Source organism: Strix aluco, chromosome 9 (assembly GCF_031877795.1).
Source record: "Strix aluco isolate bStrAlu1 chromosome 9, bStrAlu1.hap1, whole genome shotgun sequence".
Taxonomy (NCBI): Eukaryota; Metazoa; Chordata; class Aves; order Strigiformes; family Strigidae; genus Strix; species Strix aluco.
The window spans coordinates 5288653-5311694 of NC_133939.1; the positions used below are offsets into that span (position 1 = coordinate 5288653).

The 23042-nt window shown below is 42.2% G+C and overlaps 1 protein-coding gene across 12 annotated transcripts in view; it reads left to right on the forward strand.

Annotated features, from left to right (window-relative positions):
* Nucleotides 1-23042, forward strand: part of DGKD (diacylglycerol kinase delta) — a 71932-nt gene that overhangs the window by 24243 nt on the left and 24647 nt on the right. For 9 of the 12 annotated variants that reach the window (XR_012624257.1, XM_074833532.1, XM_074833521.1 and 6 more), the window contains 8 exons: nt 2330-2440; nt 3121-3201; nt 18252-18356; nt 19196-19328; nt 20189-20295; nt 20874-20999; nt 22083-22185; nt 22708-22870. Coding sequence is in view for 11 of the 12 variants with exons in the window: in XM_074833521.1 (XP_074689622.1) it covers nt 2330-2440; nt 3121-3201; nt 18252-18356; nt 19196-19328; nt 20189-20295; nt 20874-20999; nt 22083-22185; nt 22708-22870 (929 nt within the window). In the remaining variant the exon portion in view is untranslated. Of the gene's footprint in view, nt 1-2329; nt 2441-3120; nt 3202-7555; nt 7788-8127; nt 8238-15015; nt 15121-18251; nt 18357-19195; nt 19329-20188; nt 20296-20873; nt 21000-22082; nt 22186-22707; nt 22871-23042 lie in introns of those variants that run through there. The other 3 variants (XM_074833528.1, XM_074833529.1, XM_074833530.1) reach the window with 3 other exon arrangements.

A 23042-nucleotide genomic window follows, 5' to 3' on the forward strand; every position in this document is an offset into this window, starting at 1 on the left:
GGAGACGGAGCCTCACAGAGTGAAAATGGCTTTATTGGGATCTCATAAAAAGTCCATGGCAGAGTAGGAGCCTGAATGCACCTTTTCCAGTTCCAGATGAGTGCCTTTGGCTCTGGCCTCGCCTTCAGTGTCGTTTCAGCAAGGGATGCTGTTGGGTCAGTGTTGGAACTCCATTTTCTCTTCTGCGGAAGCTTCAGATTAAGATCATGGCTCAGTTTCAGATTCTTTGCGTAGCACCAGCTCTAAGTTAGTTTAACATCTTGTTTCTGGGTATGACCATAGTGTGTTTAACTTCGGGACCCTAAAGCTGCTCCCAGATGCCTTATGGCTTCTTAAAGTGTATTCCTACTGCTATGTCTCTGCTGTGACTTGTGGAAAACAGGTGCCAAGATGTCTTTCAGTGGCTGCTTCAGAGTTGTGGGGAGCTGATGTGGGAGACGGCCATTTTTAGATATGAGCTTAGTCTTCAATCATGCATTTTCATTATCTCTTTTCATTCGGTTGGAAATACTGTGAGTTTGGTGGTTCCTGGTTGAACTAGGCACACTGAAGTTGGCGTTTGCCTGGGCACTGACAGGTATTTCTGCCAGTGTGCAGGTGGCTTTGTGAAACAGTACTGGGAAGCGGTGAGGATTTGGGTTCACCAGCCTCAGGGTTGGCCAGGTCCCAGGCTCCAAAGTAAATGATGTTTGTTTTGGAAGAGATAGGGGAGCTCTTACCCTTTTTCCCAATGCAATGGAGGAAGGTATGTAGTGGCTCCTGTGGCCGGCAGCTCTCTTTCAGCTCTGGGGGTATGCGGGAGCCTCCGATTTGTGAGTAGAGGCATCACCATGGTGGTCCAGGCCCTATGATCTCTCAGGCCAGTTTGAGGATGGCTCAGTCTAGCAAGAGAGAAACATGTATTGTCAGACGGATGTTTCTTCTTATAGTCAGCATTTTTTTCCAAGTGCTTTTTGAGGAAACTTTTGAGCTTGGCAAGGGCCGGTGCGTGTGGAAAGTATTAAAATCTGCAGCTGTTTCAAAAAGGAAAGACCCACATTAAAAATATATATAGCATTTTAAAAGCAAGTTTAGTGCCCTGGAAAGGATTTCTAAAACGAACTGAACCCTGTGGATCAGTAAGGGTATTTATTTTGTGCTCTGTAGTAGCCTGGCAGTGCACATGTAACACTGTAAATTAATTGATACTCATCGGTGACCTGACTCTGTTACAAACCTGGCTTACACTGAGACCTCTGGTATGTTAAAGCTGTGTCATTTTCCTGGCATCAAGATACAGAATAACCTGTCTTACAAGATTGCCGGACCATTTGTTTCCTGTGTTTTAACTGTGTGTTTATCGCATTGGGCTCTCAGCAAGAAGTGGGTTCCTGGGGGCTGTTTTCTTGGGGAGAGAAATAGATTTCTCATGGTACTGAAGCATGACATAACACCGTTTGCAGTTCCTAGGCAATACCTTCAATCAGTAATTTGGGGCTGAACCTTCGGCTCTGACTTTTCTGCCTTTGTCTTTCTAAGCAGCAGGTTTGAGATTATTTTCGTGTAGCTGTTGGTATTCAAAATCTGTCCTCAAAGGAATCAAATGTATTTGACGAAGTAGAATGAAGTGCATGTGGATTAAATACATATCTCTATGTATGCATAGTATGTGAGTGAGCATATGGGACTGTGTCTGCTGGTATGTCAATCTAGTTATAAAGTAGTTAAAGGAAAAAAAAAAAAGCAGTGTGCGTAGACAGTTTTGGCACTCTAGCCCTGGGAAATGGCAGCCAGCCAGAGTACTGAGGCAGGGCCAAGACTATCTGAAGAATACCAAATGCTGAAGTTGGATATAGCTCCTTCTTCGCTCTAGTTTCACTCTTCACCATGTGGGCCTGCAGCTTGCCAGGTAGATGCTGATAATGTCACAAGGCAGAAGTGGAGACAGGGACAGATAGACTGTGGTGTGTATGCACTTGTAATCAAATGCCAATTAAATGAAGGGCACAATTACCCACGGCTGAAATCTGACCTCAGTGAGTTTAACTGTTATGCTCCCCCAGTCATTGTTAGACTTCAAAATGCTCATTCAGTCAGAAGTTATTTCTCTTTTTTGTTATCGTGATAGCACCGCAGACAAGGATAAAACCGCACCCCCTTGTGATGGTTTAATCTTGTTAAGTTTGCGTGCTTCTGTTGAATGAATTTGTTGAGCACTTCCAGCAGAGGGCACTAAGATTATTGATCTCAAACTCCAGTCTTTTTTGGTACGGGTATATTGTGGGAGAGCATAGAAGATGCCTGTAAATAAAATGTATGCTTCATCCCTCTCCCCTCCTTGTTTTTGTAGACTATCATAAAAGAGGGGATGCTGATGAAACAGACCAGCTCCTTCCAGCGCTGGAAGAGACGATATTTTAAGCTGCGAGGACGAACGCTCTACTATGCAAAAACTGCTAAGGTAAGGTCTTGACAATACAGAGGAGTCCAAGGGAAGAAAGTCAGTGGCGGAGCTTTGGAGGCAGATGGGCGTCTGTGAGAAGGCAGCCCTCAGTAGAGAAAAGAACATGTGCTCTGTAAGCACCCGTCTTCAGATTTTGTAGCTACTAGAAGATCCCAGTGTGTTGCCTCACACTTGGAAATTCTTGCTTTTAAGTAAAGCATGATGTGGACCTGTGATTTTTTTCCCCTTTGGAGCATTTTAGTAGGGAATGGGCTCTGAATCAATAGAAGCTGAAAAAAAGGGAGAAAATATGAATGAAAACAGGAAATGGAGGAGACAAGCAAGTCTTGAATTTATCAAACCAGAGCTGCCATGCATTTGGTTTAGTACGTTGATAGTCAACTAGATATAAATCTGTCCCCTTTCACAAGGACAAAGCCTACAACTATTTTTTTTTAAATAATCCCTTAATAAAAATAAAGTCATCGTGTTCACTGACTGAAGACAGGCAAGTGCGAGCCCCAGCATATGGAACTAGACTTCCCAGTCCTTCTTGTTGTTGGTGCTGGGTCTTTCTTTCAGATCACAAAAGGCTGTGAGGGAGTGTGCTAGGCAGACATACAGGCATGTCCCTTTGGGTCTGCTGCTTGTACCTTGGATTCAATAATTCATTGGGGGTTTGAATTTTTTCTTTCCAGTCCATTATTTTTGATGAAGTGGATCTGACAGATGCCAGTGTGGCAGAATCCAGCACTAAGAATGTCAATAACAGCTTCACGGTAGGATTTTTTGCATTATTTTCCATTCTTCTTGCATCTTTCCCCCACATCCCTTCTGTTTTGCAGAGTTTAAAAACATCTGAACAATCTTCACAGCCTCTGTCACTAAAACAAAAATATTAAGAAAAGTAAACTTATTTTCCTTACAACATCATAACTGATCTCCATGCACATGGGAAATACCTTGGTTTATTATGTATAGTGCTAAAACTTTGCATTCAGGGATTTTCTTACCTATAAGCTAGAAGGGTTTGATAGAATCCATTTACACAGTGGGACAGAAAAATTTGCTCTGCTAAGGGAGTTAGGGGTGATGTTGATGTTTATGCTGGAGATCTTGCTAAAGGAATTTAGTTTTCCCTTCAGGCCTTAAAATATGTAAACTTCTTTCTCTGACTTTATTTGTATGTGGCTGTATGTGTGTTTATATATGCACGCTATATATAGTGGCAAAGTAAAAGAAGGAACAAAAAGATGTCACACAGGAATAACTGTGGAATTGGTTTAGGATACTTGTTAGCTGTGGAATATGTGCTAAATATTTGCATTCTGGAAATGCGGTGGTGTCACTGCTTCATGTTCTGCAGGCTTAGTAACTAGGAGAAAAAATTATTACATTTCTGAGGTGCAGGTGATCCGCAACATCCGTTTTGGGGGAAACACCTGGTGTACAGAAAAAAACCATTAACAGCAGCCATGGAGGGTGAGTGTCGAGCAGCAGTGTGAGCTTTGGAGTTGGCTAACAGCAGTAACCTCCATGCAGCCTCCAAAGGGCTCAAAAGGCAGAAGAGAGGAGGGTGTGGAGAAAGGGGGCAGGGTGAAGGGGGGAGCAGCCCAGGTGGAGGGAGAAAGCTGATTCAGTAGGATTCCGGTGACCTACAGGTGGTGACCAAGACTGAGCATTGTGCTTCACACTGCAGCAGTAGTGACCCACTGCTTTAAATATCTCTAACAAAGGATGTTTCTGTTATGTAGCTGTAGCTTTTTGCTTTGCGGTACCTGTGCCAAGCAGCTATGGCGCCCACCCTACGTCCAGATGAAACCCCAACACTTTTGCAAAGTTTGAAAACGCTTTCTGCATCCATAACTGGACAAGTAAGGAGGCACATCTGGGTCTGATAGTAAATATCAATGGCAGGTGTCAGTGTGTGTGTACAGAGAGAGGGATTCTGCAGTGATTTCACATTTTCAAGAATGTGAATTTCAGGGTACATTTTCAAGAATGTGAAGGTATTTACCTGTTAATAAAGTATTTTTTGGGGGAGAAGTCTTGCTTCAGTTTTCCCATATGTAAATAAAGACTGATTTTTCAGGTAAGCAAATGTACTGTTACTGTTTTGCTTATTATTATAGTTGGGAGAGATCTAATCTCTGTCAGGGACACTGTGTGTAGGGACAGGAGGAAATAGTGTGTTTGCTTTCTCAGATTGCCCCATCTGAGTCCAACAGTGAAGAGTTACTTCCATGACTATGGTATCAGGCTCTGCCAGTCCCTGCCTTCCCTAGGGGGTAAAAAATATAGGATTACTTTGGCACTCAAGTAGCAGATAGAGTTTGCACTGTCTCCAGCTGATGAGTATATCATGGGGCTCAGGTAAACTTCAAGAAGAACATTCTCCTCTTAATGTCTATCTGCTCTTTCTATCATGGCTAACAGAGGGGTTTGACTGTGGTTTACCATGAGCTATAAAAATACTTAGAAAATCAGAAGGTTGCCTAGTCTTGCTGCTGTTTGGTCTGCCACATCACTGCTGTCAGTGCTTTGGATTCCTTGCAGTCTTGCAGTTTTCTCTTGGTTTTCTTTGAGAGCTCTCTGTTTCCCCCCTGCATCTCCCCAGCTCGGTTCCTTTCTAAAATTCAGAGTTGATGCATTGTTTTTTTCCTGTTTCAAATCAGTGGGACTCACTGTTGAGGTTTTATCCTAAACCAAAAACATCCAACATTTGCTGTTCTACAGCAGAGACAGTTATTCTGGATGTTAGATGTTCTGCTTTTCTTTTTGCTTCTGTATTTTCTTTAGTGGAGACTGATAGTTTTGGATTTATGAAAGAGTGGTTTCTTTCTGAGGAAACTCATCCTCTGTCCAGGCATCTCTGCTGCTTAATGTATAGATTATGCAGGTCTGGTTGGGTGAATGACACTCCTAAGGTACTAATAAAGGAGACAGGAAGCAAAAACTCTAGATAAACCACTAGGGGGGAGAAATGCGGATCCAAAGCAAAGGGGTAATAGGGAGTGAGCAGTCAGAGGAGAAAGTGGTGAGAGGACAATGAGGACCATGGGGAGGCAGCACCATGAGAGAAGAAAACCAGAGTACGGAGCCAACAAAGGTTACGTTACATAAATAGAGGAATAAGGTTAAAAAATACAGCTGCCAGTAAACTTTTTACATAGGACATAAGTCTGACAGCTAATTTGTTTGCTGTCAGCAGGCAGGAGAACGAGAAAAGTGAGTATTAAGATGCAGACCTCTTCCTCTAAAAAGAAGAGTGTGTAATACAAGTTCCACTGTTGTTTACTTAGTTGATCTTGTATAGATTTCTTCAGTAAATGTATCCTGCTTGCAGTGGGGACAGTTTTTAGCACTGCTATCCAGAGTTAAAGGATATGTGACTATAGAATGGTCTGGAAGCATGTGACTAGGGGCATCTTTTTGCTTAAGATGTTGTACCACTCCGTCCCCTGAGAGGTGTAAGAAAAAGCATTTTGTTTAGCTATTGTTCCTTTAGGTCAGGCAGTGTGGTTGCAGAGTTATTTAGCAGGAGGCCTCTGGGAACAAATCATATAGCAGCCCCATGCCAGGCCTTTCTTCTCTCAGGAGGCCTGTAGATGTAATATTTGCTGGTTCTGTCACATCTCTGCTATTTCTATCCTTTTAAGGCATCTGTCTGCAAGATAAATTCTTTTGGGATGTCTGGGCTGTAAGTGACTCTCTTTCCATGTGTGGTCCCTTTGTACCTGGGGTATAGATCTCTCACCAGTGGATTTTCCTAGGGCTGCTGTCTTTCACAAGGCCTTAGAGAGGATCTGCTGTGGTACAAACTCAGTGATAACCATGTTGTCCTGGTACTTCAGAGCCATTTATTTCAAAGAGAGTGGTCAACTTTTAGCCTGGATTCTTGTCATCAGTGTGTGCCTACCTTTGTATTCCTTATGAAACAGAGATCAGCAGCATTGGATGGGTGAGGTCAAAGCCTGACCTTGACTTCTGAGCAGAGCTTTCCCAGCCATACCCTCAAAAACTCTTGTCATCTCTGAAAAGTAGATGATTTGGGATCACACTGGGCACGTTGGGTCTTCTTGGTGAGACTTCAGCTGTTCCATGAACAGTTTTTTCTTGGACAGTGCAATTTTGCATTAATGCATTAGCCTGCAGTTGTTTTAGGAACATTAAAACAAAATAAGGATTTCTGTACTTCGAAGCCGGAATAATTTTTTCTCTAGATCATGCCAGGAAGCCTGGGTTTTGGAGATACTTCTCTCAAAATGACTGCTTTACCTGTGAGGTGGACCTGAACCATTCAGCATGCCCATACTCCTCTATAAAGCCCGTAAGGTTTCGGGAGGCACCAGTCGCTCTATTGTCTATTGCTCAGGCCAACACTTTGCCAGCTATCTCCTCAAGAGCCTTTGAAAGGACTTTGGGTCATCTCCTTAGGCCCATTTTTGTAAATGTTTGTGTGGTGAACAAATTCTTACTCCTCAGACTGGCGTGTTGACCGAAGAGCTGCTCTTTTCTAGACAGCGCCAACTGAATTATGCTTGCTGCCTTCAATGCAATTGGCACAGCTGATGGAGTGAGTCCTTTTCAGTTCATTGACCCCTTCCTGCCTTGTGCAGGATTTGTATAAAGCTAAAGAGGAAAAAAAATCTAAAATATGTGTTCTTTAATACTAATAAAAAACACCTGTCATCAACAGGAGAGGGCCTAAGAAGAACATCAGATCTTTCCAGGTGCATATTTTGTGTTTCAGTATGATGCTCACACCGTGCTTTTGCAAATGTTTTTCAGTTATTGCTAGCAAATGGTGGTGTGGACTTTCACCCTCATTCACATAACATGAATTACAACATTCCCTTCCCATCCCATCTTATATAGAGCTTTGAGATCCCATAGGAGAAAGCTCCTCACTGTGGAGAGAGATGCGTGTAGTTTGATTTCTTCTTTCCACTTTAGTGGAAGTGAAGCTCGGTCAGAGCACACTTGTTGAGTGCAGGAGCCATGCTGTTGACCCCTCCTCCGTAGTTAAAGACTCTTCACTGGAAGAGGTGGAGCTTGAACTCCTGAGCTCCTGTAAAACCCTTTTCTGTTGGGAAGTACCTCTCAGCTCAGCCGCAGACAGGAAACAGCATATTATTACAGTCAGCGCCTGCCTCTCCACTTCACTGCCGTCAGAAGGAAACTTATCCCAGCTCCTCCTTAAGCAGACAGCTAATCAGCTTGTGGCAAGTGGAACATAGCTCAGAAAGACTGACCGCAGAGGAGACTAATCCCATTAATCGCACATCAAGCAATCTGTTTAGGTTTTTTTCTGAGGGAGTAGGCTGCTCTGGACACTAGTTTAGAGGAAGATTGAACGTGAAAGGTAAGAGCAGGAGTCTAAGTTTTTTGGACTGAGCATTGAGAAACATGGCACCTGTGCCAGCATAACAGATCATCAGGAGCTCAGGCTCTTTGGAATAAGTTTGCTACAAACTCTTACTGTCCAGGTGTTCTCTCCTGTGTGGATTTGTGTAGATAAGTTCTCCAGAATTGGGGTAAAGGGAAGTGTGCCTGCGGTGCTGTTGGAAATGCTGCACCCATCAGTTAAGAAATACTGTTTATTAAGTGATGATTCACTGTGACCAGTGTCACAGGAGAGAGGAAGTACTGAGATTAGAGTAATACCTCTCTTTCAGAGCACTTGCATGACTGGAGGCGACAGTGGTTGTGGTAGGTTGAGGAACAGGGAATTGCTGGTGTTCCTGATTGAGAGCATGCTGTCATCTCTAAGAAGGAGTATGGATGTCATTCTCCAGCTGTACAGAAGCCTGAGGTGTGCTACAGTTTTTTGTTATTACAACCTTGTTACTTAGTACTGACTTTATTCAGCAGCAAAGATGCCAGCTTCTGTCTTGTGAAGTTTATGTGACTGATCTTCAGGCTGTATATCTTTTGCTGTATTGTCCCAGGGCTTTGTGATGCTGTGGAGAAATAGCATGAATCTTCATTTTGAGGTAATTAACCTTTCCTAAAAACACAGGGCAAAGTGCTTGAACTTTAACAAAAGATGAGTGCTGAGGGTGCTTCCTGATGGGGAGAGTATGTTGTTGATGTCTGCAAATGCATTTCACAATGAAGTGAAAGTGCCTTTGCCTCTTCTGTGATTTTGTGTCAGATTATTTGTATTAGTGCTTTTAAGTGAAAATTTATCCTTTTTAGCAGAGAAGGCAGTGAAGTCTTCTCTGAAGAGTTTGGTTTTGAATGAGTGAATAGAGCTGCTGAAGCTACATGTCAGGCAGAAAGTCTGCTGCTCGCGTCTAGCACAGGAACTGTTGTTGTAAGGCACTGTTGAAACGAGAGGAACCCAGATCAGAGGTTATTTGTGCTGATTTGAAATACAAGCTTCGAGAAAGAGCATGTGACTTATTTTTATGAGGAGAAAGAATATAAGAACTTTTGTTACAAGCTGTTTGCAGAAAGTCAGACTTGGACTTCGAGCTTGGGCTGATAGGGATTAGGGAAATCTGTGTGGTTTGATACTTGCACATATTCCCCAAACTGCTCTTTGGAAAAGATGGGTTTGAGCGTATGCTGCAGGGAGTCACTGGGCTTCCTAGCAAGGGAGGGGATCTTCCTTCCCTGCTTCCTCAGCACGGGGGTGAGGGACCCAGAGGGAAGGCATCAGTTCTCAGAAGTGGGCAAAAAGACTAATTTGGGGACATAGTTACACAGGGGAGTCGCCAAGTGTCCTGGTTCCTCACCTTGCTCCTTTGTACACAGTGTGGCTTGCCTTGTTGAGGTTTGGAGAAGGGAAAGATCAGAAGAAAGGAGCTTGTGAAAGTTATGGTTCTTCCCTCCTCCTTTTTAAACTCTCTTCTCTAAATTGGACAAAATTAGAGTGCACATTGGAAAGTCAGGCTTTGCTGGGGGTTGTCACTTCCACACCCATGTGTGTACACATTGAGGAATGGTACACTCTCTGCTAGTGCTTTTACTCTGTTTATATTGGCAGCTGTCAGAATTTCCTTTATAAGCAAGTGAAAATATGAGTAGAGTTATGAATTGCCATGTCCAGAATTGCTCTGCTGTTTTTCCCCCCTCCTTTCATTAAGTGCAGTTAGGTCCCCATTTCCTGTCAGAACCGCTGCAGTTTCAAAATACGTTGCTATTTTAGTAGTTTGTAATCCAGACCTCAGCGCAGTTTTTTCTGCTTGAGAAAAGGCCCATTGGTAAACAGAGCATTCTGAGTCACTGTTAGTCAGTGAAAATAGTAATTTAAAATCCTTTCGTGTCAAGGATTTTTAGGACTCTTAATCCAACCTCCTGCAGGAGCTGGTCATTAGTCTGCTTGCAAAAAGAAGGAAAAATCAGGAGAAAAACTATCGAAGAGAGGCTACATGGGAGAAGGGTTAGGGAGTGTGGCAAAGTTGCTGTGGGTGGAGAGATCCGGCGATTGCTTCTGTACATTACAGAATGACCCCAAAATATGCTAGGAGTTTTTGAGAAAGATGAAGCTACTGTAAGAGAAAGGTCAGGCTCAGCTTTATGTATTTTACTGTGAGACAGGATAGACAGAGAGCTGGGAATTGAAGGCGACCGTTTGTGAAGAGCTTTTGTTTCCCTAGAGGGAGGTTTACTGCTTTGAAATTAGTGTCTGTTATTGCCCTTGTGCCTGAACACTAGGAGCTTTTGTTTGATAATCTCTTTGCTCTTTGTAACCTTCCTGCTGTGTTGGTGTTTTATCTACCTTCCTGAGCAAAACTGCGGATTCCAGTCTTCTCCTCCTTCCAGGTGAGGACACAAAGGCAGAACAACCTCTGGTAAACAGGAGATCATTTGAGAACATGTTTAGTTTTACATGGAAGTTGCTCTAAAAGGAGAAGACTTCTTTTTATGCACATCTTTACTGTGGTCATTTAGCAAGCCTCTGGCAGGAAGAGGCTTGCTAATATTATTTGCAGAAACGAGAGCGCCCTGCCTGTGGTGCTTGTGATGGTTTCACTGTGGTGGTGTGTGAAACGGGACTTGTCTTTGCCTGCTGACCCAGTGTAGAAAGTTACTGGGTTCATCAGGCTGTTGAAAGCTGTTCATTTCCTTTCGTGCTAGCTACCAGCCTCTTTTCAACACAGCTGAGGTTAGGGGGCTGTGAGGAGCTGTTACTAACAATAAGCTGTCAGTAACAGGTCATTTTCCTACCGTGGACAAGGTCTTTTATTGCTCAATCCTGTGATTTATTAGCTGCTAGCCTTGATGTGTATGAGCCCACTGAGACAGCAGCTCTACCACTGGGGTACATTGACCTGCCCCTCTGTTCTTCATGGTTTTGCTTCTGTGTGAGTGAGTAGGAAGGTTTCTCTGAAATATCCTTTACCTTCCCAAATGTGCTGCTCTTTCTGAACAGGGTAGTTCTGTTTGGGAACTCTTGTCCTGGCAGGACATCTCTTTGGAAAAGAGATGAAGAAGGGATGCACGTATACATCTGCTGCAGGAGGGTGGGTGGATAACGGAGGTGTGCTAAGATGCTCTGGCACTTGGCACGGCGGCCCAGTTGTTTCCCATTTGGTGCCGCTCCATCCATGTAGATCTCTAGTGATTAATATGTGCAAATTACCAGGACTGTCTGCGTTTCCTACCTGCTAACAGTGGCAAAGACCTTCTTGCATACTCTAGGTTTTGACATCTGTTAAGTGGTCGCAAAAGTCCTAAAATCCTCTCCTTGTCTGTGCTTCTCTTACCAATTGCCAAGAGCAGGAATGTGCCTTGTTTAGCAACAGAGTTTCCAGAAGCATGTAGGAATGTGACCCTGGTATGAGAGATGATAATTTTCCCAGGGAATGCTCAGTCTGGTCTGCTTTCCCGCTGCAGCATCCAGGAAGATAGGGACTGAGAGAAAGCACAGATGGAGGGTCAGCATGAGTTGAACTTGATCTGTGGGCACAGCGTAGCGACAGTAAGTGCCAGTGACGTGCTTAGAGAAGATGCGCTTGTAATGTGCAACCCCCTGGCAGATGAGGTACATATTGTAAGATGAATGAACCTAATAATGTAAAAATGGTCCTAAAGAGACCACACCACATGCTGTACCTATTTTCCTATGGAAATGAGCCGTCCCGGATTTTACAGATTGAAAATTAAGGTAGAAGTGCTGTGAGGAAGTTGGAGATAAAATACCTAGTGTAGTGCAAACAGAGATTTGAGCACTTAGGGCTTTGAGGAAAATCTTGTTACTGCTATTAAAAAAAAAAAAAAAAAGAAAAGGCAGAATTTGGCACAACTATAAGAACATTAACAACTTGTTTTATTTGGTGGAAGTGAGAGTTTCCATAGGTGGAAGATGGTCATTTTAGCAGAAAATAAAGATCTTGCACTATAATAATGAATATAAAATGAATATGTATTTCTCCACTGTCAAATGAAAAGCTTCTTTTTTCTTTCCCCTTCAGGGTAGCACCCAGGTTTTGAGGAAAGAGAACTGGTGCAATTCTAGAGAGCTCTAGCTGACCTCTGCAGTGAGTTAATGGGAGTGAATTTGTTGTCAAACCTGGTGAAAGCTGAATTGCACTTCAGAAAAGGGATGTTGTCTATCAAGGCAAGTCTCGGTCCTCCATGAGTCTAAGCATTGATACTCGTATTACTTCTGTCTTCCAAATTATAGAGACCTACTAAAATCATGCCAGCTTGCTGTCTAAGGCTTTGCTAGCCTGATGTTCAGCTCCAGATTGTTTCAGAAGCTGCGATTGGTGAGACAGGCTTTTAAGTTTTTAAGTGTAAAAGATTGGTTTGAGTCTGAAACTCATACTTCCATTTTCCTTTCTTCGCCCTTTTCCACAGTCTTTTTTTTAACCTTGTGTATTTGCTGAGGGAGTAGCACTTGCTTAATCCACACTTAGTCCATTCTGCCCTCTGTGAGTTCAGCAATAATGTTTGAAACATACAGTGACTTTGGCTGGTTTGTGAATCTTGCTGATGAACACAGGCAAGGTGCCTTAACATACACCAGCATTCATTTCACTACCACTGTTGCTGGAACAGGAGCTGAAGTGGATCAAATGGCTGGGTCCTTGTTACAATCTCACCCAATTTTCCTTCCTGAGTTTTTTGGTTCATGGGATACAAGAGCTTACGCCACTGTACAAAAGCAGATGTAGCAATTAGCTACAGGTGGTGGATGTTTTCCGTGCCTTTGCCATACGTGATCAAGCTGAAGTTTTTGCCTGCACCAGCACTATTCTCACAGCTATTTTATTTTTTTCTAGTTGCAGTTCCTATGTCTTTTGAGCTCCAGAAATTCCTGTTGTCCCTGTACTCAAGTCATCAACTGTTTGGAATAATCCAGGATCTCTTTGGGGGATTTATGGCTTAGCACCTTTGAATATAAGACTATATTTGAACAGGATGTGAGTGAAAGGAAGCAGTCAGAATGAGCAGGTGTTCTCATACACCCGCTTTTGGCCACTCTGAGAAATGTATCACATCAGAAAAACTATATTTAGCAAAGTTGTATGTCTCCCCTGACCCGTCTCCCTCCACAACATTTTTTCAGCCAGCTCCGTGACTGGGCCAATGTAATCTTAACTTGTTTTGCCATCTTTTGTGGTCACTGAGCTCACCAGATCTACTCTGATAACAAGCAGTCACAATGCATGTTTGGCCAGACTGCCACTTTTTTGCCGAGAAGCTTCTGGGCAGCCAAAAAATGCTGAAAGAGGAAGTGAGCAGAGATGATAAAGTTGTCTTTGATGGCAGCAAGACCGGAGAATGAAGTTTATGCTCCGGCTGTTGGGTGGAGGAAGGTTGCTCAAGTACAGCAAAGCACCAAAGGGTGAAGTATAGCAGATTTCTATTTAAAATTTGTTCTAATATAAGGAGTCTTTTTTGGACTGCCTTTCTAATCCAATTATTCACAGCTGTTCATTGGGGAAGGACATCCAGGGACATCCAGTCCATTTTTAGAATGTGAAATGAGAAATTTTCTTTGGTTGGCTCTGTTGTTTGCCAGCTGGCCTGATTTGAAATGTCAGTAAACTGGTGTTAGTTTTGGACAGGGGGGGTGGGGGTTAACAGCTGGTAAGAGGGCATGTGCTGTATGAGAAAGAGAGACAGGAGATAAAGCTAAATTTTGGAGAAGTGTCACGGGACCATCAATTGTCCCACTTTGTCCTCAGCACAAGACAGCCAATGAGGCATGGCTTTTTTCAGATTTAGATTTTTTTTTTTTTTAGCTTTAGAGTGAGCAAACTTGAAAATTGAGAGTTTCACTAATGGGCTTGAGGTGGCTCATCTGCATAGAGGGCATATAACTGTCTGCAAAGGAGTGACCTGGTGGGTAGTTGATTGTCACCATGATTCCTGGAGAAGGTATATTTCTGGGGTTTCATACACAGTGAGGAGTTTGTAAATTAAGTTGTGTCCTGATCCAAAATGTCTTTAAGCCTTCCTGCCGTTCCCATCCATCCTTAACAGCTCTTCAGGATTAGAGGGATTGGCAGCATTTTTTTTTCCTCCATGACTGTTGAGCTCTTTTGCTGGTCAGTGTTAGACCAGCACGTGGTGAGCTCTGGGCACATGGATCTCTGAACATCAGTTCCTACTAAGGAGTGAAATCTAAAGAACCATGCCCAAAAGTTCAATAGCATTTAGGATCAAAAAAGTGTGTTAGTTTCTAATATTCCCTTTTTAGGAAGAGCAAGCAGTTTTAATTTACGTAATTGCTCATATCTAGATAAAATTCTGAGCTGTTTCAGGGCAGGAACACTGAGAGTTCTGCCAATCCCCAAATAGGCCAAAAATGTATGAGATTATAAATAAATCTTAAAAACTTTTTATTGTGTTTTTTATAACTCCTAGCAAGGCAGCTCCCATCCTAACTCAAAAGCAATCAGATCGTTGTTTTTGTGCTCTCGTTTATATGAGAACAAGAGGTCACTGGATGACATTACTGCTTTGTAAATTTAGAACAAATAAAAGGAAATGCTACTTCACCTAGTGCGTCGTCATCCTGTGGAATATACTGTTCCAGGATGTTAGTCAAAAGCTGTAGCCGGAACATAAAAAATAGCTGGACCATGCTCATTTCTAGCCATGTTTGCCAACAGGGATAACCAAGCCTCGTGTTCCAGAGCATCGGCTCATCGCGGCTGTAGCTGAGAGCAAACACCCTGCACTTCCTAGCTGGGAAAGGACAGCTTTTCAGGGGGAAGATGGCTGTGGCTTCTTTTGGAGATGACAAGAATTTTTCTTTTTTTGGTGTGAGACGTTAGATTGATCATCAGTCTCGTCTAGACAGTGCAGTTTGTGTAATAGCCTTTCTCCCTCTGTTAGTATCCTTCAACAGGTATCTGTCTGGAGCTGAAATTACTGGCTCAAGTAGAAGGAGGTAAAATTGGTAGGACGTGTGGTTTTCTTGCCCTGTGAGTGAGAGCAGGTTTCTGTTAATCTCAGTTCTGCCCTTATTCAGGCCCAGTGTAGTGGCATGCCCGTAGCACATCAGCCTGCACAGGTAAGGGCCCAGCGGCTGCCTGCAGTGCAGGGAGAGCCGGGGTGTCTCAGCTCACAGGGTACCTGCTGTGGCTCTTGTGAGCGTGAGGCTGTAGGAAAGCATGAACTGTTGAACCACTATGAGAAGGAAGTGTCCCTATTAACATGTTTCTGGATTCCTAATTATCCTCGTTAAAATGTTTAACTGTAACACCGCTGCATGTTAATCAGAAAAACAGGTTTGTACGGTTTCTTAATTTCTCCAAAGAATTGTTACACCAGTTACGTTAAAATCTTATCTGTCTGTCACAGTGAAGCCTGGATTGTCCCACTTCGTCCTCCTTAGGTTTGAGATTTTTTCTTTTATTTCCCATCCCTGATGATACCACTAAATCTCAATGCAAATGTGGCTTTAGAACTTAATAGTGGGGGAATGCTCTTTATAAATTTATCTTGCACAAAGTTACATTTTATTTGCAGTTTTGTAGCTATACAATAGACGCTTTATTTTAATTCTGTGACTCTTTGGATGATTCAAGTATGAAAATCTTCTTGACCTCTTTATTTGTCTTCTTGTCTTCTAAACTTTAACTTTGTTCTTAGAACAGAGGATTGTCCAACACTGAATGTGAGGAGTTTTTAATATGATGCCGTAGGTGATTTAAGAAGGAATTAGTGATTTTTTTTATATTGCACAGTCTCTCCAGTGATCCAGGAAGTCAGTAGCCTCAGAAATTAATTCTTATCAAAAGCATGTCTGCATTTCTGTATTTTATTCCAATATTTTAGATTTCATGTCTCCCAAGGTGGTTTAAAAATGATATTATGTACTTTGCATTTGCCTTTTTTTTAAAAAAAAAAAAGAGAGAAAAATAGGAAGAGGAACAGCACTGAATAGGAGTGTTCCGAAATTGGATCGTGATGATAATAGATTAATTTTACGAACTGTTTTAAATTCTTTTTCCCCGCTGCCCAAGAGTGTGCCAGTGGCTTGTTGAAAGAACTGGTGGTTCCTTAAAAAACTGGCTGGTTTTAAAGCAGTGAAAGGTCCTTGGATGCTTCATCCTAGGATGTTTGACTTTACCTAGGGTACTGTTGTACGTATGAAATTGTAGATGTTCTTGGCTTTTCTGCCAGAAAAAAAGTGGGGCCCTGTGCTGTCCGAACAAATTATTTGAACTTGCTTTTACTTCCAGGTAAAAAGCTGCTTCCTCTTAGCAGGACTTCAGAGATGCTGCTTGTTCTTCTCTAACTTCACACTGATTTTTGCAGTAGTGTTTCATGCTCCGTAAAAGATTTCTCTAGGGTAGCCGTTCTTACATAGCAGAGTTTTTGATGGAAATCCAGTTAACCACCCACTTTTCCACTTTCCAAAGGAGAAAGAAAGATTCCTGTGATTATCTTCTTTGGGAATAAATTTTATCAGAGGTGGAATTGTTTAAAGGAAAAGTCAGGGAAGAGGGAAGGAGTTCTTCAAAGTTTTATTTTTAGAAAATTGTAAAATATTTATTTCTGTTTGCTTATGATTGATACAGATCAGGTCATTTTGTCCAAGATAGAATGCTCCAAGTCAAAACTGTGTTTCTAATATGAATGGCCAGTCCTTGCTTTAGAAAGGTATTTAGCTCCATTCATTGCCTACTTATTGTGTCTCTAGCACCCTTATCTAGGTATTGGTAATGCCTCTGGGTAAAGTTGGTGTTATTGCAGGTGAATGCTACAATCTATCCTATGAAAAGAAATATATTTTGGAAATTGAAGAGCTTAAAATAAAGCAGAATTTTACAGGTGTATCTTTTTTGTTGACAATACATGTACATTTCTTAGTGGATGCTCTGAGGCACTTCAACATCAACTAAAAGTTTGATGTTCAATTTCAGAGATTTTTATTTTTAATCTGGTTTCTGAATGATAATAAAAGAAGTGAGAAACAGACTGGAAAATGGTAATTAACAGGGGTCATGTATTGGGGTGATGTGTGGGGGTTTTTTAGTGTTCATTAACAAACTTGGGTTGCATGCTTGCAAGAGCCACATGAGCCTCATCAACCTGACACGATCCTAGTTTGTTTTAATCTGTTATTTCAGATGTTACGGTACAATTTGCTGGAAAAGCAGATGATGTAGACAATCTTTTTCATGTACAAAATGTAGAGGGGCACGGGAGAGTCTGGGCTGCTGGAATTTTTTAGAGTTGACCTAAAGGGGAGCCTCTTGATTTTTGTTAATGGTGCTCAACCTTAATGCAGCTTTTCTTAAATCCAGATATTGCAAACACTTCAGTACTCATTTAATTTAAGAAGTCAGTTTGATGGAAATCAGTACAGAGGTGTGCACAAAGAGACAGTGTTAGTAAAAGAACTACAGTGTGGGGAGGAAAGACTTCTGTCTTAGGAGGAATAAAAGTTGATTTATAGTCCAGTCTGGACCCCAGCTGAATGGGCAGCCCTATGGACAGCAGACATGGTCCTCTTGAAGAGCTAGGAGCTTTCATTTCTCTCTGCTGCCGCCATCTGACAAGAGGAGAGAGCGTTGGTGGTAGGCTACACCGGGGAGCTTCGGCCACCCTGCGTGTCTTCTACTGCTTTGTTAAAACACTGAACTGTTCATTTAACGCAGGACAGCTAATGCATGGGAATTAGCCCAGGGTAGAAACACACTGAGGACCGTATTTTTAGAGGAAGGCAAACTCACCACAACCTCAAGCTGCTAGTGGAACGTTTGTTGGAATATCTTTTATGTAATAAACATAGAACAAGCTCAAGGAGACAAGCTCTTAGGAGGGTTCAGAATGCAGTGATTTCTCTTCTACCTTGCTTATTTGATTTCTCTCCTAAATTGCTTGTTTTGTTTGATTTCTCCCCTCCTCCCTCCCCATTTGTCATGACTCTAAACAGGTTTTTAACATGATGTTACAGAGTAATTAATTAAAAAACAAATTAAAAAACAAATTAATTCATTAATTGCTAGAAACTGGTACATTACACTGTTAACAAAATATTTTAATGTTGTTGCCAATTTAAAAAGTCATTAAGTACTTAAAAAATACTTATGCAAGGTCTGCACATGTAATATATTAACTCCTACTGCTCTGTGCTCGATTTGTGTCATGCTGTTATTTGGGTATGAGAGATTTCTTTACTCAGTTCAGTACTGGGAATGACAGCTAATATCTCTGTGGTCCTGTACCTTTGTGAAGGTATGTTACAGCAGAAGAGAAACATGTTTGAAAGGTGCAAATAACTTCTGTTGTGCAGCTCACTGCCTCTGAAAATAGCTTCCACAGACTACGCCAGTGATAACGTGTTCTCTTGCTGTCTCTCACTGACATGCCCAGAATACACACTATTAATTCTCTCGCACATCTTCAGATTATCACTCCATGTCGGAAGCTCATCCTTTGTGCTGATAACAGAAAAGAGATGGAAGATTGGATCGCAGCACTGAAGACTGTACAAAACCGTGAACATTTTGAGGTAATAGAAGAACGTGTTCCTTTGCGCTCTGTGCCTCGTCTCCTAAATAACAGCTTGTTTTGAGATTGGAGTCAGCTTCCAGTGAAGTTAATAGAATTCATTTTTATTGACTACAATGGGTATAGTGTTAGGCCTTCTGTAAAAACTATCCCAAATATACTGAAGTGATTCTCCAAAGAATGCTTGTGGCTTTGTATGCTCTCCCTTGGTAACTCTGAGAGCACTTTTCAGAGTTATGGGTAGGTTAGGAAACACAGTTCTACTCCCATTGTCATTTATCTCTTCAGTTATCGTCCCTGTCCTAATTCACATCTTGCCTGCTTGGTGTTATGCCTACTTCAACGCATCTGTTTGCTTTCTGGGGCTGTAGTTAGACCAGCACTGCCACCAAAAGAAGCTGTCTTGTGTTTTTCTCAGTCTGATGTTTGTCTCCCTCTTGTCTCCTCCATTACGCTGGCACAAGCATTCCTCTGCTATGCAATAAAGCAGCTTGGGGAACTGATCTTGCTGAAAACTTAATCCAGGGGAAAGGGAAGGGAAGGATCAACTCTCCAGCAGATAAATTCTCCAGTTCATTTCCCTGCACACGCTTGTAGTGAGACAAGGATGAGAGGTAGGACAGGAGCAGGCATGAAGGTGTGCCGCCTTCTTCAAGTAGTCTCTTCTGGCTCAAAAACCTTCTTGAGTTACAGCTAGTGTATATAAACTGCATGTGGCCTCCTCTTCCCTAGTAAAAGTCTTCTGTTTCTGCCTTTCCTGACTGCTATGTGCAAGTCTTTTAAGGAAAAAAGTCTTGCTGCTCTACTTTAGACTTTGCTGTAATACATTTCTTTTATTAGTCTACCCAGTACAGCATGGACCATTTCTCAGGGATGCATAACTGGTACGCCTGCTCACATGCTCGGCCAACATACTGCAACGTGTGTCGGGAGGCATTATCTGGAGTCACATCACATGGGCTCTCATGTGAAGGTAGGTGTGCTCTCGTCTCCTCTTTTGGGAGTGCTGTCTTTATAGCTCAATGCCATGTTCCAGAGATAATTTAAGAGGCATGTTGTTTACAGTCTGCAAAAAGATACATAATAAACTTGAGAGAGCTACAGGCTGTGTATGAGACTGGAGGTCTTCACTGGACACGATGCTGAAACCCTTTGCTGCTGAATCCCTTTGGCTTCACAGAGAATTTTCCTGCAGAAGTCAAGATCAGGATCTTGGCATTCTGTAAAAGGATAACAGATGTAATGCTGTTCTTGTGCTGGTTTTACTGTTGGACCAGATAGTAATATAGCTGATTATTTTTTTTCCCGTATACCCAAATATTGCCATCCCTTATTAAAATCATGCCGCTGAAGTGAACAGGTATGTAATTCTGAGGTATCAGATAGAATATGCATAAGAATAGTCCTGTTCATAAGAATAATCGTATTTGTAAGAAGATCCTTGTTGAGTGAATGCCAGGAGGTTATTCTTTTTCAGCTTTGGCATAGCGGACATGCCTGGCTGCGCACAGCTCATACTTCTAGTGTGAATGAGGTTACACCCACACTGTGTAATAGGATGCAGGAGTGTATGACTACGTAAATCATGTCAAATTTAACAAGGTGATAACTAAGCTTTGTACAAGCAACTGGCAAAAGTGACAAGGCAAGAATTAATAGCTAGCTTATCTTACTCAGTGTGCTTAGAGCTGATAGTTTTGGCAGTGCTAACAGGGGTAGTGTGTGCCATGCTTTCTTTTGGAGCCAAATATGGTCACTTGGGAAAGCTTTTGCACAGACTGCCACATTACACGTTCTGCGACAGGATTAATATATTCTTCTCTTCCTCTCTAGTGTGCAAGTTTAAAGCCCACAAGCGGTGTGCTGTGCGGGCAACCAATAATTGCAAGTGGACAACTCTGGCCTCTATCGGGAAGGATATCATTGAGGATGAAGATGGGGTAGGTGTTAGTCTTAACTCTTCTAGCCTTATCTTGATGTGGAAGCACTGTCATGTGCTCTACAGCTTTCTTCACTGTACAAATAGCAGATTCTGCCTTTATGTGTTAGCGATGTGGGAAAGGCCGTTACTGTCAGAGCATGAGATTCTGCGTGAAAAGTCCAGTTAAGGAGTGCTCGCTACCCTGCTTGGAAGAGACTCCTGCTATGGACCGGGGCAGTTGAGGTTAAATAATTGGAGGCATGGGGAACCTGATCTGAGTTTTGGCAAAAGAAAGATGAATGGTTGGAACAGTACCCTAGCATACGGGATGTCTCATGCAAGTCAGTGTTTCCTGGGTAGCCTGGGGCGAGTCACCTGATCTCTTTGTGCTTGAGCGTGATGTAAAATGCCAAAAGAGCGTGATGTAAAATGCCAAAAGAGGTCCTCAGGTGTTTTCTAGAAATTTTCTTTGTTGTCCTTAAACAGTGCATGTAAAGACTTGCCTCTCCGTATGTCTCAGTGCCAGAGCGCATCCTGTGCCCTTGAGTTGCACTCAGGAAAGTCCATATTGCTTCTCTCCCTCTGTACCATTTGCAGATCTCAATGCCACATCAGTGGTTGGAAGGAAACCTGCCCGTGAGTGCCAAATGCACTGTGTGTGATAAAACCTGTGGCAGTGTTCTGCGTTTGCAAGACTGGCGCTGCCTTTGGTGCAAAGCTATGGTGAGTTGAATAAACATGATCATTTCAGTAAAAGGATAGTCTTTGATCAGCTCTGTGGTGTGTTTTAATGACATTTACTTAAAATGAAATCTTTAACTGTGCTGTCAGTATTTGCCATGAAGGACTTTATTGTTCTTTCTCCAGATGATAAACAGCCTGCAAGAGATAGAAATGTAAATTTGTGGTGAAAAGTATCACTGTGATGCATAAAAGTAAGACCTGAAATAAGTATCTGCCTTCTCTGCAAGCTCATTTTCTTTTGATAGTGAGCTTTCATAGAAGAATCTAATTACACTAGATATGAATCGATGCCTCAGGCAGGGAGATGTTGGATTTTAAGGTGCCGTTATTTATCATTTCCGCAAGTTGAAAAGCTACAACAAAAAAGAATGATAAAGAATACGAAGCTATTTTAATAATAGCAGTTTCCTTTCCCTTTGCAATAGGTTTCTCTTGCCTAACCACTGCAGTGATACAGATCTTGCTATGTTTCCAATTGTCTATAATATTAGTAAGGGAAGTATCACAAAATACGTGTTTACAATGTGGGGGGTGGAGGCTCAAACCCCAAGCAAACCCTCTATCTTGCAGTCTTCATGTACCAAAAATGACTGAAGTGCCCAATTCTATTTTGTATTCCCTTTTTTGGGTGGCTTTATTAATCCCTTCTTCTCTTACCTCTTATGTCCCTCATGTCTTCCTGCTTTGTTTTTTGCTTTCTTGTTTTCTTGAATTCTTTTGTTGCTACTTTTGATCTCTCAACTGAGGTTAGGATTTTGAAAGTAGAATGCCTGATGGCTCTTAAAGCCACAGAATCTGTTATCTGGTCCTCTCAGCACTCAAAGTGCTAGTCTCATAAATTCAAATGGCAGGAAAAGTACATACTAATGGAAAGAGAATTAGTAGAAGACTTTGATTAGATCATTCTTAAAATAACTTTGCTGATTGACATTTCCTTCGATTCTCCCCCTCTTCCTTTCTTACTCTTCCTTTATAGCCTCTTGTTGGGTGGCTTTATGAATTATACCATAGTGCCCAAAAAGGTCTGAATGAATTTTTTTTTTTTTTTGGTGGTGTTTTCAGGTACACACAGCATGTAAAGAGTTGTTGCCAAACAAGTGTCCTCTCGGGCTGTGCAAAGTATCTGTCATTCCTCCTACTGCTCTTAACAGCATTGATTCAGATGGTAAGTATTGCTAGTAAGTAGTGCCTTCTTTCTCTTCCTCTCCATCACAGTCCCTTCAGCTAACACTATTAATGCCAGACTCTGTCAGCTGAAAATTCTGCTTTGGTGTTGCTGAAATTCCAAACTGGAAGACACTGCTGAAGCATGGCAGTGAACTGTTTGCTTTGCTTTTGCATTCAGTTTATTACCCTGTAACGTCAGTATTTGCTGAGCTGCAGCTGTTAAAATTTATTGAGAACAACTATATTGCAGAAGCCATTTGGGAAGGTTGGGCAAGCTGAAGATTTTGGCATACTGCTAGGAGATAAGTGTGACATTTGGCAGCATGAGGTGTGGTTCGTGCTGGATTCAGGGCTGTGCACATTTGGCATTTACCCAGTGAGTGCCATAAGCACAAGGAAAGTATTAGCTCTTCATAGCTGTGCTGGGTTGTGGGGTGTTGGTTTTTTTCTCACCCCATCTCCATGGGCAGCTTCACATCTCTTGGCTTTTCCTCCCTCTCCCTTCCCTTTTCGCCGACAGGTTTCTGGAAAGCTACTTGTCCCCCTTCTTGCACAAGCCCTTTGTTGGTCTTTGTCAACTCAAAAAGTGGAGACAACCAAGGTGTAAAATTTCTACGAAGATTCAAACAGCTACTGAATCCAGCCCAGGTCTTTGACCTCATGAATGGAGGACCTCACCTTGGGTAAGCAGATATTCTGTGGAAGCACACATTCCTTGTAAACATCAGAAAAGTATGAGTGATTGATTTGATTATAAGCTTATCCTCAAGTATAGCAAGGAACCTCTATTCCTCAGAGAAAACTGAACACATATGAAGTTTGAAGGGGTTTTCCCCTCTCTGTGTTTAGTGTTAC